This window comes from Corapipo altera, unplaced genomic scaffold (assembly GCF_003945725.1).
Source record: "Corapipo altera isolate COAL_440 unplaced genomic scaffold, ASM394572v1 61411, whole genome shotgun sequence".
In the NCBI taxonomy this organism is placed as follows: Eukaryota; Metazoa; Chordata; class Aves; order Passeriformes; family Pipridae; genus Corapipo; species Corapipo altera.
The window spans coordinates 13,484,297-13,499,901 of record NW_020884875.1 but is presented as its reverse complement, the minus strand read 5'-3'; the positions used below and the strand labels follow the sequence as shown (position 1 = coordinate 13,499,901).

At 38.8% G+C, this 15,605-nt stretch overlaps 1 protein-coding gene across 3 annotated transcripts in view; it reads left to right on the top strand.

The window, feature by feature from the left end:
- The window catches only part of TNPO1 (transportin 1), a 78,545-nt gene that overhangs the window by 37,345 nt on the left and 25,595 nt on the right, over positions 1 to 15,605 (top strand). For 2 of the 3 annotated variants that reach the window (XM_027634348.1, XM_027634349.1), the window contains exons 5-8: positions 6,715 to 6,864; positions 11,551 to 11,657; positions 12,640 to 12,773; positions 15,209 to 15,290. In XM_027634348.1, the coding sequence (XP_027490149.1) occupies positions 6,715 to 6,864; positions 11,551 to 11,657; positions 12,640 to 12,773; positions 15,209 to 15,290 (473 nt within the window). Of the gene's footprint in view, positions 1 to 6,714; positions 6,865 to 11,550; positions 11,658 to 12,639; positions 12,778 to 15,208; positions 15,291 to 15,605 lie in introns of those variants that run through there. The other variant, XM_027634350.1, reaches the window with a different exon arrangement.

Below are 15,605 nucleotides of genomic sequence, written 5' to 3'. Positions count from 1 at the left end.
CTACACTGCTGTGGTGGGATCCTTTTTTTTTTTATTTTACCTCTTTTAACAGAGACAAGTCTCATTAATGCATCAGAAATCTTCATGTGCAAGTGACACTAGTAACTGTCAATACACATTTTGTATTTGTAGATAGTAAATCCATATCGCTACTTGAAACACAGAATGACAGCTTATTTCTGAGAAAGACTTAACAGCTTTAAGATAGAGATTGATAGGCAGTTAAAGTCTCACGCCAATGTTTAATGTTACCAATATCACAAGAGTAATTCAGCAAAATATAGCCATGCTCATAAATTGTTATATCACACCTTGTGAATGGACAAATGCTATTCTCATCTGAGGTGGGTTGACCCTGGCTGGATGCCAGGTACCTACTGAAGCCGCTCTCTCACTCTCCCTCTGCAACTGGACAGGAGAGAGAAAAAAAACAGCTAAGGATTCATGAGTTGAGATAACAGTTGGGAGAGGTCACTTACGGGTTACCTTCATGGGCAAAACAGACTCAGAGTGGGGATAGTACTTAAATTTATTACTAACAGGATAAGAGCCAAAGAGTGAGAAATAAAACAGTCTTAAAAACACCTTCCCCCCACCCCTCCTTCCTTCCATCTTCTCCCTTCCCCCCCCTCCCAGCAGTGCAGGGGGACGGGGAATGGGGGTTACGGTCAGTTGTTGTTTCTGCCGCTGCTCAGAGAGAGGAGTCCTTCCCCTGCTCCCGTGGGGTCCCTCCCACGGGAGACAGTCCTTGATGGACCTCTCCAGTATGAGTCCATCCCTCGGGCAGCAGTTCTTCCCAAACTGCTGTCCCGTGGGTCACTCCTCCATGGGGTGCAGTCCTTCATGGTTGAGCTGTACCGACGTGGGTCCCACACAGTGGCCACAGGTCCTGCCTGGGAAAAACCTGCTCCAGCGTGGGCTTCCCTCTCCACAGGCTGCAGGTCCCTGGTAGGACCCTGCTCCATCTTGGGCCTCCCACAGGGTCACAGCCTCCTTCAAGCCTCCACCTGCTCCAGCATGGCCTTCTCCATGGGCTGCAGGTGGGTCTCTGCACCCTGATGGTCCCCCATGGGCTGCAGGGGCACAGCTGCTCCACCATGGTCTGCACCACGGGCTGCAGGGGCCTCAGCTCCAGCTCCCAGAGCACCTCCTCCCCCTCCTTCTGCACTGACCTTGGTGTCTGCATTGTTGTTGCCGTGTTCTCACTCTGCTCTTCCCTGACTGGAATTCTTTCTGCGCCATAACCTTCTATTCTTAAATATGTTATCACAGAGGCATTACTATTACTCCTGATTGGCTTGGCCTTGGCCAGTGGCAGGAAGTCCATCCAGGATCCGGCTGGCATTGGCTCCACGGGACAGGGGGAGATTCTAGCAGCTTCTTACAGAAGCCACCCCTGTAGCACCCCCCTGCTACCAAAACCCAGCCACAGAAACCCACTACATCATCCCAGTTACTTAGTTCTTTTAGTAATCTAGCATAGCACAGGAAGGACATGGACGTGTTAGAGCAGGTCCAGCCAGAGGAGGGTCACAAAGATGATCAGAGGGTTGGAGCACCTCTACCATGAGGAAAGGCTGAGAGAGCTGGCATTGTTCAGCCTGGGAAAGAGGTGGTTTTGTGAAGACCTTACTGCAGCCTTTCAGTACTTAATAGAGGACCCGTGAGAAAGACAGGAACAAACTTTTTAGCGGGGACAAGGTGTGATAGGACAAGGTGTAATGATTTTAAACTAAAAGAGAATTGGTTTAGATAAGAAAGAAGTTTTTTAGAATGTGCGTGGTAGGACATTGGAGCAGGTTACCCAGAAAAGTTGTGGATGCCCCATCTCAAAACATTCAAGGTCAGATTGGACTGGCCTCTGAGCAACCTGGTCTAGTTGAAGATGTCCTTGCCCATGGTGAAGGGGTTGGATGAGATAACCTTTAGAGGTGCCTTCCACCCCAAACTATTCTATGATTCTAAAAGGCATGGTGAAACATAGCTCACGGGGACTTGAGTTACAAAACCTGTTGCTTTCACATATGCACCCTGTGTCATACAAACCCTCATTAGAGGAAATAGGACTGTTTGAGGGCACACTTTGGTTCTTAAAAGCACTACAGTAGCCCTAGAATAATTAATATGTGCGTTATGTGCATATGCATCCATTTGCTCTGTAAAGCAATTGAAAATTTGCTGAGAACCAAATGATGATTATGTTATATGGTTTTATTATAAAGTGAGGCAATGTGAGAGAGGAATCTTCAACTGATGAACTGTTTTAGCACCGAAGATAATACCAAATGTGAGAGGCCTGCTTCACTTTCATTCTTTTTCTTGTACTTTAGGTTCTTATCCACTCTCTATACTTCCAAGTTGACTGAGATAGAAGGTGGCAAGACTGTGAGCTTTTTTGATGACTGAAGCATATAGCTGTCAGAACTAATCATAGAATCTATGAAGATTGAGGAGTGTCTTACTCAGCTCTTAGGCCATCAGCTTGTAATCTTGGTGTTACAGCAAGAACTCCATCCAGACCTATGTTATTGTCTTCTGACAGTCCAGCTGTCAAGTTGTTGAACACTCTGGATTCCATAAATATTTTTGTGCAGTTGTATTAGAAGATTTTTTCTCAAACTAAGATTTTGACTATGATGTAATTTGTTTGGGATTTTTTTAATGCTCGAAAATCAGATTTTGTGCTGCTTCTCTGTCTGAAGTAGTTGGTGTTTGTTTAGCACAAAGTCCTTCTTTGTGATTTCTGCTTGTCACCTCTCTCCGACGGATTAGTGGGAATGGGGGAGACCTCCAGGCTTTAGGCTGCTAGCCCATTACCTGCGAGGTGAATGCCCTTCCCCCCCGCCCCAGCACGTGGCACTGCGACCCCGCAAGGAGCACACAGACCACCAGGGAGGGACGGACGAAAGAGGAAGTTTATTGTGGGGTAGGGGTTTATAAGGCTTTCAGGAGGGTCAAAAGGGGACCAATCACAAGTTCAAGGTCACATAGAAAAAACCATCAGGTGAAGGGTCAACAGCCAATAGAAAGGGGTTAACAAAGGCCAATGGGAAACATCTCAGGACACCTTCCCAGGACACCTTGTGTGGGAGCACAGGGGATGTTGGGAAGAAGATCAGTGACTCTGCAAAAAGGTAAAAGCCATTTTAAAACCTGTTTAAACCACCTTAAAAACTTCAGTTTCTGTAACATTTGAACTGCTCTCATTTTCTTCACTAATCCATCTCTGACAGGACTTCTTCCATCCTGCATATGGCAAATCCATTGCCACACCTCTCAGTATGGTGATAATTGTTTTTGCTTTTTGTTTTTAATCTTTATTCTTGCTTCGTTACTTCTTTTTCATTTGTCAGAGATGCAACTTCCACTGTGAATCGCATGGAATCTTTGTTGCAGATAACCTGCTATGGAGAATAGTCTTTTTGTTATCTTACCTGAAGGACTGGATTAAAGACGTTTCAAGCTGCTGCACACCCTAGGATAGTTCATGAAGGAAAAAAGTGGTCCTGAAGTTTCACCTTAATGTGACCTTGATTTTTATCTAAACAAACTGACTAATCTGTCTGTTTCTGACACAGGGAACTTAATAGTGTATGTATCTTTGCTTGGTTAAATTGAAACTGTTACCTTATCCATTTTGTAGCTGTAGCCAGGCATTCTAAAAGATTAATGTTTTTTTTTTTAGTGCACTACTTAGTATTTTCATTCTAGAGTTTATAGTGGCTGATTTAGTGTATTCTAATCAGACTTTGGTTGTCACTCTGATTTCTTTCACCCCACGAAGATACTGATAGTTGATACAGATTTACAGTAACTGTTGTATTTAGTATCTGTGGTTGCTGCTGCTGCTGTTTTGTTGTGGCTTGCAAGGTTTTAAAACGTGGAAATTAAAGAAGTCCCTTGGCTTCTTTTCTCTCCAGGCATAATTTTAAATCACAGTAATAATTGATGGAGGATTGGATTTCTCGAAGATGTCTGTGTACCTATTACTGCATGACAGCTCTGTAAAACAATCAGAGTTTGACGTACTATAGTGGTGTAAGAGTTGATGTGAAGATTTCACTTTTGATTCAGAGACCATGTCAAGCAAACTTGAGACTGATAAAGAGTTCAAGCGATAATTTCTTTCTTTAGGTCAATCTCTACCATATCTTTACTGATGATATCTTTGAAACTTTTTAAACATTTACAAAATTACTTGATTTGACTTGCCAAATAACAATCCTAATACAGCTCACAAATTACTTCTGTGGTTGGGAAAATTTTGTCCACGCATACAGTCTTTAGTATTTTATTTGAAATAATAAACCCTTTCTTCCCTCCTTCTCTATTCTCCCAGAAAAGTTTCTGGCCCTTGAAATGCAGTACTGTGCAAGTGAAATAAGTTTTAATTTTTACATTGTTTAGAAGTTGGTGAGTATTTAAAACAGTAGGTAAAGTTGTAGAATTGTTTCAAATATGTATTCATTGGATGGCTTCATGGTTTATAAAGTACTGAATTCCAAAGACTATACTTGTTTATGTATCAATGCATTCATAGTTATGGAGCATTATAACTGATTCTTCTTTAGGAGAACTGAAATATGAACATTAAAAAAAAGATTAAAAATTATGTGATGGCAGTGGTTTTAGCACTCAAAATCAGTTTATAAAAATGAATTTTAATTTCTGATCAGCCAAACAAACTCCTCACTTCTGAAAAGTGGTATTTCTATGCTAACTAGCACAGACCACATATATAAAGTGTCCAGTGTCTGTCGGTCAGTGCGGTGTACTGAGAGTCTTGGTGTTGTGATGCAGTAACTTTAGTTTGAAAGTACTTTAAATTTGAAAGTTGTATCTCTTAATTTGCTTATCCTTATTTCTGTTAGAATATTAATAGCTTTGAAGGGCTGGAATAGATCCATGTGTAAACTAATTCTTGGCACAAAAGAAGTTTCCTTATTTCACCCAAATCAGCACTTTATACAAAAAAGTCAAACAGGTGATTAAAATGCTGATTAAAAGTAGCTTCCAGTGCTGATAAGGGTTACTGTAAACCGTGAATTTAAATTTTCTTATACTGTAAACTAACACTTCCTATATAGAACATTCAGATTTCTTTTTCAGCATATTTCAGAACTAATACCAAGTTACTCGTGCCCTTCGTTGAAGAAACAAACATGAATCTGCTCTACTATAAATGAAAAATCTAAGCTGCTCTTCTCCAATTCCTCCACTTGGCCCAGTAACTTAGAGAAAGTTCAGTGAAAAGAACTGAAACTGTTGCCTGAACTTAAATTCTTACTCGGTTCAGGTCAATTCTAGCTGCATTTTTCTTATGGTTCACACTGTGTAACACTTACCTATTAACACTGTTTAAAGATTTTTTTCCTTCTCTCTCTAATTATTAATTTAATAGATTCAATGGAATAGCTAATTTCTGAAGGAATTACTGTACTTAATTTTCTAAAAAGATTGAGCACTGTATTTCTGTGGGATTAGAGGGTCGTGGTTTTACTACATAGTCCCTACATCATTTCTGTATCTTACTTTGGTGAAAGCAGATTTGTCATCAGTTCCTTACAGTATCAGTGTTGCAGCAAGCTAGTCAGTATAATCAAAATGTCTGTCTTCTGCTAGCTAATGTCTTTAATGAGTCTCCTATATCTGTGACTTCAGATATATTTCTTGCCTATATGTCTATTCAAAACTTTTTCTTAAAATGTAGAGTTTGTAACACTGATATTCTGATATTGAATAAATAGAAAAAGTGTATCACAGAATATGCTGAGTGGGAAAGGACCCACAAGGATCATCAAGTCCCAGTAATGGACCTGCACAGGACATCCCAAGAATCACACCATGTGCCCAAGTTCAAACGCTTCTCGAACTCTGTCAGGTTTGGTGCTGTGACCACTTCCCTGGGGAGCCGGTTCCAGCACCCAACCACCCTCTGGGGGAAGAACCTTTTTCTAATATCCAACCTAAACCTCTCCTGACATGACTTCAGGCCATTCCCTCTGGCCCTGTCACTGGTCACCACAGAGAAGAGATCAGTGCCTGCCCCTCCTCTTCTCCTCATGAGGAAGTTGTAGGCTGTGTAGGCTCCCCTCAGTCTCCTCCAGGCTGAACAGACCAAGTGACCTCAGCCGCTCCTCATACAGCTTCCTCTAAAGGCCCTTCACCATTCTCATTGCCCTCCTTTGGACACTCTTTAATAGCTTTACGTATTACTCATACTGTGGTGCCCCAAACTGCACACAGTGTTCAAGGTGAGGCTGTCCCAGTGCAGAGCAGAGCGGGACAATCCCCTCCCTCGACCAGCTGGCAATGCTTTGCCTGATGCCCCCCAGGACAGGGTTGACCCTCCTGGCTGCCAGGGCACTGCTGACTCTGATTCAACTTGACATCAACCAGGACCCCCAGGTCCTGTTCTGTGGCACTGCTTTCAAGCGTCTCATTCCCCAGTCTGTACAAACATCTAGGGTTGCCCCATCCCAAGTGCAGAATCCAGCGCTTTCCCATGTTGAACTTCATATGGTTGGTGATTGCCCAGCCCTCTGATTTGTGTACTCTGAACCTGAAAATGTTTGCTGGGTGTAGCTGCAAGGAGAGATAAGGGAATGAAGATTAATATCTCTATATAAGCTTTAATCTTTTTGTATTGTTCTGGAAATCTGCTTTATTCCTGTGAGCTGATTGAAGGTTGACTGTAATTACTTTCTGTTGCAGATGAGCCAACACGTTCCTTGAGTGGTCTTATCTTGAAGAATAACGTAAAAGCACATTTTCACAACTTTCCAAATGGGGTAACTGACTTCATTAAAAGTGAATGTCTGAACAACATTGGTGATTCCTCCCCCTTAATTAGAGCTACTGTAGGTAAGTTTGCTCTTATTCTGCATTCTTCATACTGAAAATGTTACTGATATGGGTGAGAGCTGCACTAGTGACATAAACAGTTATTAAACCCCTAAAAGTGTTTGCTTCTGATAATTGTCAGATTTTAATGATACATTTCACCATATTTTAGTATTTTTCTTTACTGAGAATATAAAAAGTCACACTTTTGATTCTTATTATCTTAGAATTGATACAGCAATTCAGTTCATATTTCTTGAAATGTAACTGAATGTAAGTTTCTTTGAATCTGCTAAAATTGAGCTTGCTGCCAGCTTCTCAACCTAAAAATGGGAATAAGGTAAAGGTCTGACTTAACTATTTCATTACTGTGGTTACATCAAGGAAACACTTCCTTTAGTTGATTTCCTGCACCCCACTGCCCATATGCACACAAATGCACATCCCTTCAGGGAATCATCATACTATGCATAAGGCATTCACATAAGGAGGTTCTGTTCTTAAATACCTTCTTCTGTCAGAAAGTACTAGATAAAGTGTGGTGTACATGGAATCATAAAATGGTTAAGAGACCTTAAAGATCATCTAGTTCCAGTGAGAAGTTTCTTTTTTATTACACAAATTTCTACCAGTTACTGTTCCTTTAGAACCCTTTGCTTTTTCTATAGGATTCCTTCTAGAGAAAAATACTCATTTCTTAGCTTTTTCGTACTGTCTTGTCACTTGTGAAGCTGCTTTACAATGAATTTTATTAATGGTCCATATTTATTAATGTTCCATAATGTTCCATATTAATGTTCCATGTTCCATGTCTTTGAGTGGCGGGTACATTTGGATTTCAGGTTGTAGAAGAGTCACTCTTACTTGTTTGTTCATAGGAGTTTTCAGTGGAGTACAGTGGAGCTGACTAAAGAAAATATTCCACTTGGATTGCTGTCTTAGGTTTGTTTGGTGACGGATCTGTGGGGTGATTTTTTGAGGGAGGCAGAGATCGTTTGTTTTCAAGCAGTTACTGATTAGTTTCTCCTGGTACAAAGTGCTTGTGGATTAGTAGCTCAGTTATTGTTCAGCTTTAAGTGATCCTTGCAGGGATTTTTCAGCATATATGAACTCTGAAGATTGTAGCAACTGATGAACTATATGCTTGCATAAGCTGCTTAGCATGTGTGTTGTGCTCTCTTGTTTGAATTGTTGGATCTCTGGAGCTATCTCTCTCAGTCATGATGTTGGTCTGGTACCTGCTCATTTCTTGGTACTACTTAGTTGTAAATATATTACTACCTACCTAGACTGCCTTCTTAGCATGAGTTGGCATGTGCAAGTTAGAGCTGCCCTTTTTGATGAGTATTGGGTTTTGCAGTTTAAGCACTATCTATTTAATGAGCCAATTGCAAATAAGATCTCAGGCATTCTAAGAGCAAGATGAATAAGTACATCAAAATAAAGAATCAGAGAAAATTTAATGCAGGATTCGCTCTGTGGTCTCCAGCATCTAGTACTAACCAGATGAAAGCTGATACCTTTTGGCCAAGACAGAGGCAAGCTCATTAATCCTGTCCTTCAAAGTCACTTTGCTGAGGAGAATGAGCATGGTAATAGAGTTGATTTTAGAACTATAGCTTGAGACCAAATGATAACTGCACATTGTTGTATCCTTACTTAGCTTATCCTTATTTTAATCCCCAAAGGAGTAACAAAGTGTAACGTCTCTGTACTGTGTGGTACAGGTTTTAAAACCCTGTGTGCTGATCTTGAAATATGGATTCAAGTTCAAACTGCATTTATGAGAACCCACAAATTTACCAGGATATAAATGCATCTCTTTTGGAAGTACCTGCAACTGTTCTTAAAACTTGCTAAGGATTCTAGTCTAAGGCATGACCTTAGTGGTAGCTCCACTTAAACACAAGCAGGAAAAATAATTTGAGCATTTAAGACTAGTAGTAGGACTGGAGAGCTTTACTGTAGGAGGAAATTGAAAGCTACTGATTGCCCTATGAGGGGAAATTTTGTTATGAAATTCAGCTTTTAGGAGTTAAGGAGTTCAGAAATCAACTTTAGGAGTTACAGGGGCTCCAAGAACCACACTCAAAACCCCAGCCTTCCTCATCCTATTATTGGCATAAAAGTAATGAAGCATAGCTGCTTTTTCTTTGTGTTAAATTTTTCATTGTAGAATTGATCATGTAAACTGAGGTTACATGTAATTGAAACAGTGACATAAAAGATGTTGTTAATACAAGTAAGCTAATATTTTTAACAATTTCTGACATCCCTCTGGAGTTTGTTCTCTTGTGTATTTACTGCTTAATTAACCCAGTTGCTATATTAGTTAGATTTCACATTTGTCAAGTGAAATATCAAAAGATTCTGTAATACTGTTTTGAAATTACTTACAAATCAAAGACCATCTTTATAAAGACTTTCACTTTTCAGCTTGCTAACTGTGTTGCTTAGTATGCTGGTCAGAAGGAAGGGCCTTGTCTAGCCCAAACCTGTCAAAAAGCTTCAGGCTACTAAACCGATTTATTTCTTTACTTTGATTATTCTTCTGATGTCCATATTTCTGTACCTGAAGTGTTGCAGAGAAAACCATGAAAGTGTTGGTCTTTTCTCTGGTGTCTCTGTTCCCTGCTGGCCAAATGAAGCAGAAGGTGTGTAGGGAAAATTTCACTTTTGGAAAATGATGCTCATTGGAAACTGATGAAGATTCTTTTTAGCATGAACATAAGTCCCTGAAACTTAGTTTTATGTGGCTGCTTCCTGATTGTTCTTAAAACCTTTTGCAAAGTGTCAAATGCTATAACAGTTGCCTCTCTAAGTTCCTGGTAGTCTGATATTACTATCTTTTTTTCTTTGTCTCTACCAAAGTGTCTCTTTAACATTTCAAAAGCACTAGCACAGTGTTAAATGGCTTTCCCACAGATCCGTATGGAAAGTTTGTAATGGCATGTATGATCTGAACTGCATACATCTCTGTTACAAGGGCCAGTGGCCTCAAGTCACTTTTTGCCTATGCGTCTGGAAGTATTTCCTCCTAGTTTGTCCTGTTGCTGTCTGGAATAGGCGTTTTGGAAAAACACTGAAAGTAGGTTTTGAATTCAATAGTTTCCTTCAGCTGTGAAAGCTTGGACATATTACAAATATAGCCAGACCATTTATCACCTTCTGAAAACGCTTCTAGACCTTGAAAAGATCTTCAGCCAACTCTTTTCCTAAAACTACCTATTCCTTTGAGGCTTGTAATGATTTCTGTCACATGTTAGTCCAGAGGAGTCCAGGAATTTCATTCTTACATTTGTTTCTGAACTTGTATTAAATGTACAAACAAACTTGTGCCAGATCTAAGTTAAAGAGACAATTTTGCAAATTAAGTGCTTTGACTAGGAGGCAAGAAAGTTAATTTATTTTATTTTTATAAAAGAAAAAGAAGTGGTTAAGATCTAGCATCACTAAGATAAGTATTTTCTATTAATGTATATGGTATTCTTTACAGGATGATAATATTCAGGAAAAATGCAGTCTTTTAAGACTCCACAGATCTCCATAGGCTTTTGGGAATCTTTTCAGTTGCAGTTATGAAGAGAACTGTATACAAACTACTCCTGGAGCTGTAAAACTGTATTTGGCTTCTGTCTTAATTTTTGTGCTTTGTCTGTGTGAGTTCTCCAACCTCTTGCATCAAAGGAAACATGATGCAAAATATTGTTTAGTTGCTGTGTGTCCTGTTCAGAATGTCCTTTGCTCTGTGATGTTGTCCTGTATTCTTGTATATTGGACAAGAATTTTAACATTTATTCCAAAGAAAAATGATACGTTGTGATTAGCTCAATGAAAAAGCTTGGGAAGCTTTTTCCATCACTTTTCACTTGAGAGATTACTGGCTGTAGTAGTATCAAGTTCTTCTATGTTCATGCTCCTTAGCAGTGACTTCTAGTAGCAGAATGGATTATGCTAACTTGTTTCATTTTGTGTTGAGGCAAAATGAACTCATACAAACTCAGTCCTAGTTTTATAAGCTGCCTTCCCTGTTCCTGTCACCTAATTAGTTTTTCTTGGGATTTCTGGAAACAGAATTAGTGACTCTCTGGGCTGACCTGTCTGTTTGCTGGATCTCACAGCCCATAACTGGATGACTTGCCTGTGTTTAAGCTCTTTTTAGGTATCTTGGTCTTAGAATGTGTTCTTAATATTTTGTGTAAACACAGTAAAGTTGCGAACACATAACTTAGCACTTGGTTGTAAGTTTATTTGACAGATTGGCACATTGATGTTTTTGTATCATCACAAACAAGAGGTGACTTGAAGTGGATACTCTATATTGAAGGTCCAGACTTGCACAGTGTTTAGTAAATTTAGAGCCAAAGTTACCCTGCCATGTTTTTAATTGTTATTTTATATACTACATATATATGTGTATAAATGTTGTAAATTATTATTTCTTTAAGTGAAATTACTTTGTGCTTGATTTCTAATGTCTGAGCCCTCCATGGTAGCAGGAAGGAACAACCCAACTTTGCTTTTCAAAGCCCTTCAAGTAACATGTGCAATTAAATGTGCTTCCTTTTTTTATGCATGCCAGTTTTTAACAAAACAAGAAATCTCTTAAGTCCTACGATATCTGAGAGGAGAAAAATAAGAAAAATTGATATGAACAATGTGAAAGTATGTGAGATCTCATTTCCTTCATTATTCTGTTTCCTTTAGGCATTCTGATAACAACCATTGCCTCAAAAGGGGAATTACAGAATTGGCCAGAACTCTTGCCAAAGCTTTGCAGCCTGTTGGATTCTGAAGATTACAATACCTGTGAGGTAAGGAGATTTATAGAAAATTAAAGAGTATCATCTGAATTTGATTATTTTTATCTCTCTTCACAGAGACTTTGTATAGGTATAGTATTGTGTGCATTTCTGTGTGTCTTTATATGTGTCCGTGTGTTCTCCTTGGAGAATAGTGGCTCAGTTTGATACTTTCTTCTCTACCTGCAGTCCATGTTCTTACTGTTCATTCAAATGAATTTAGGTTTTTTGCATAAAAGCAGAATAAGATTGCAGATGGATAGTTGGCATATCTCAGCTGAGAAGTGTCCTGAAGTTACTACTCTTTTAGGCATCATCAGTGTCATTAAGTTGACCCTGAATTTTCTCTTACATAAAAGTAGAGTTCACTCTTATTGTAACTTAATCTGGAAAAGTGATCTGTGATTGCTTGCCATTTGAATTACTTGATACTGTCTCCACGGAAGTGTATGAAACATTTTGTATAAAGTGATCCTCAGAGATGACTGATGGTCCAAGACGCCATGCTGTTGTGTAGTGTTTTAGTGCTGCTTTCTCTCAGAAAAAGAAAAAAACGCTTGAAAATGGAACTCAAATTGAGTGTCATCTCTCTTTTCCCCCATACCAAATCATGAAAGGAAATACATTTATATATGTAATTAAATTGGTTACTACTGCCTCATTCTATTTATTTATCAAATAAGAGCTAGCTTTTAAACATTTTTTAAAATATGATTGAATAGATGAGCATTGAACTCTCAAACTAAAATTGCGACTTATCCATTACTGACTCACACAGCTTGAGAGCTGGCAGATGCTGGTTTAAATAAAATGCCTTTAAGGATATTTCAGTTTAATCCATATTAAGTTAGCTGCATTTACAGTGTTAACTAGCTACAGATACTGTGTTGTGCTGAAATTACCTATTGTATACAAAGTCTGAAATTTGGTGTTCTTCAGAATGTGAAAGAATATATTTATTTGTTTGTTTGTTTACTTATTTATTTTTAAACAGGGTGCTTTTGGCGCTCTTCAGAAAATATGTGAAGATTCTGCTGAAATTTTAGATAGTGATGTGTTGGATCGGCCACTCAATATCATGATACCTAAGTTCTTGCAGTTCTTCAAGCACAGCAGTCCAAAAATACGGTAGGTTTATATATTGTGCTTACAGTTACCTGTAGACTTCATGTTTAAATTTTATTTACATGAGCAGCAAGGCTGCTATTTTGTAGAGCTGTTTAAAACCTGCTTTGTTTTTTAAAATAACCCTGCAGAGATCGACAAAGATTCCATGCATCAGTAATTTCCATGTTTGTCTGCTTGGTTAATGCAACAATCTCCCCTCTCAATGATTTTGAAAATCAAATTGTTTCCTTAAAGTTTTTGCATATTATTATGAAAAATTCAATGCTGTGGTGTGCACTTAATATTCTGATTAGAAATAATAATTTTGCATTCCTTTTGTAATGGCTTCAGCAATAGGAGAGTAAAAATTCTTTTGCTGACAAAAGTTTCTGAGCTTTGGTGAAAAAAGTTCTGCTTTTAACTGAACTTTCAGCTGAATCAAATTGAATGGGCTCATCATCTTTTCACTGTAAAACTATATTAAATCTCTCTAAAATAACAGCATGGAAGAAAAATTCCAGAATTAAATTGTTATTTCTAATATTCGTTACAAAGAACAGTAGCCAGAGTGCCTCTGCTGCAAAAAAAGCTAACGGCATCTTGGGCTTGAGTGTTGCCATCTCGTTAAGGAAGGTGATCCTTCCCTTCATCTTCGAGGTGAGGCCACACCTGAAGTACTGTGTCCAGTTCTGGACAGTTCAGTGTGAAAGAGACATTGATATACTGGAAAGAGTTCAGCAGTGGTCTGAGGAAAGGCTGAAAGAGCTGAGACTCATCAATGTGTGTAAATACCTGAAGAGAGGGAGGAAGAAAAGACATGTCTGGGCTCTTTCCAGTGGTGCCCAGTGACAGAACCAGAGGCAGTGGCCACAAACAGAAACTCAGAAGGTTCCCTCTGAACATCAAAACCACCTTTTTACTGTGAGTGATCAAACCCTGGCACAGGCTGCCCAGAGAGGTGATAGAGTCTCTATCCTTGGAGATATTCAATAGCCAGCTGAACATGGTCCTGGGCAACTGGCTATAGGTGGCCCTGCTTGAGCAGGGGGGTTGGACCAGATGATTTCCAGGGATGCATTCCAGCCTCAACCATTCTGTGATTCTTAGTGATTCTGTGAAACGTGTTTTTAACTCCTGTTTGAAAATTATATTGAAAAATTTGGCAACTTGGAGGTGGCAATTCTTTACTGCCAAGAGTGGTAGATAGTGAAGACTTAAGAGGAAGACTATAACTTAGAATGTATCATGCTATGATTCTGATAGGGTTGAGAAATTTACCTATAAAAGATGCACACTGTGAATAATATGTAATAAAGTGTGAACTTGGTCTTGTGGAAAGATAAAACTTAGTAAGTTTCACAGAATATTCTGAGTTGTAAGGGACTCACAAGAATCATCAAGTCCTGCTCTTACATGATTGGCCCATACAAGGATCAAACCCATGACCTTGGTGTTCTTAACATCATGCTCTAACCAACTGAGCTAATCTCATAATCTCCTTTCTGGATCTGGGAGAGATGGAGAAAACATGCTTCTTTCTTTACTACATTATACAGTCTCTCACTTCTTTCTTACGCTGCAAGGTTCCTGGCTTTGAGACTGTTACACCAGTTTCAGATTTAAAGCGCCTGCTGACCCATAGCCTAGTTTGAGTACATAGTGCTGTGATATGAAAAGGACTAGTAGTGTCAGTACAATAATACCTTATATTTAAATCTATCGAAAGACAACTTTTGAACAATGTTTTATGAGACAGTCTTCCAAGAAATGTCTGCACAGAATAAAAGTTTAGAGTTACACTACTAAAAATACTGTAGTGAATCTTCAGAGGGCATTAGAGGTAGTTTTGCCTTGTGCCTCCGCTTTGAGAATTTGACTTTTGTGTCTGAGAATGAAAAAGACCTGTAAGTAATGGCTTTACATGAAATGGAATAGAATAACAATGCTTTGTTTTTTTATAATATTTCTACCATGAGTATGTATCCTACTACAAGTGTGGGTTTGTTCTAAGCTATAGTTACATTGTTGACACATATTGGTCTCACTAAATTCTGAAAATATTGCAAAGGAAGTTGCATACTTAGCAGCAAAGAAGGTCCTGCTTAAATTTCACCATATTGACTTGTATGGAATTATTAATATCTGAGAAGATCACAATCATAATATAACCAAAAAGAACATCATTACATACTGTTCAGAACAAATGTGCCAGCCATTGTCATCCTGCCCTGTTTTCTTTTTACTGAATAGTTTATTTTAAAGTATTTATTAGTTATTTCAGAGTATAAGACAGTATTTAAAATGTGGGTTAGTATTTTGCTTGGTTAGACTACACATATGTAGATTTATTGTCTCTTGCCCTTAGAAAGTATTTGTTTAATGTTTTTGCTGCCTATGTACGGTTTAAAAATGTTTTTAATTCACGAAAATATGTATTTTAACTGTTCCATTTGTAGGTCTCATGCTGTGGCATGCGTCAATCAATTTATCATCAGCAGAACTCAAGCTCTTATGTTGCACATAGATTCTTTTATCGAGGTGGGTGTGTATTCTTGGTTGGAGTTAAGTGACTATCTGATTTATCAGGAGTTTTGAACTGTGTTTTACAACCACCTCTGCCCCTAAACTCCCCATTTTTGGTTGCCCATTCTTAGTTTCAGTCCCCGTGGACTGAAGTTCATTCTGTATGCTTGTGCTCAGAGGTAACCACTCAGTAAGGCCAAAAAATAGACTTATTTTGAAAGATGTTTCATTTTCATAAACAGGGTAAGCTCTTGCTGTGTAAAGGTGGAAAAGTAATGACAACGGTCTGTCTCTTACCTGTCCTGGAAAGTGCATGTCACTGGGCCTGTT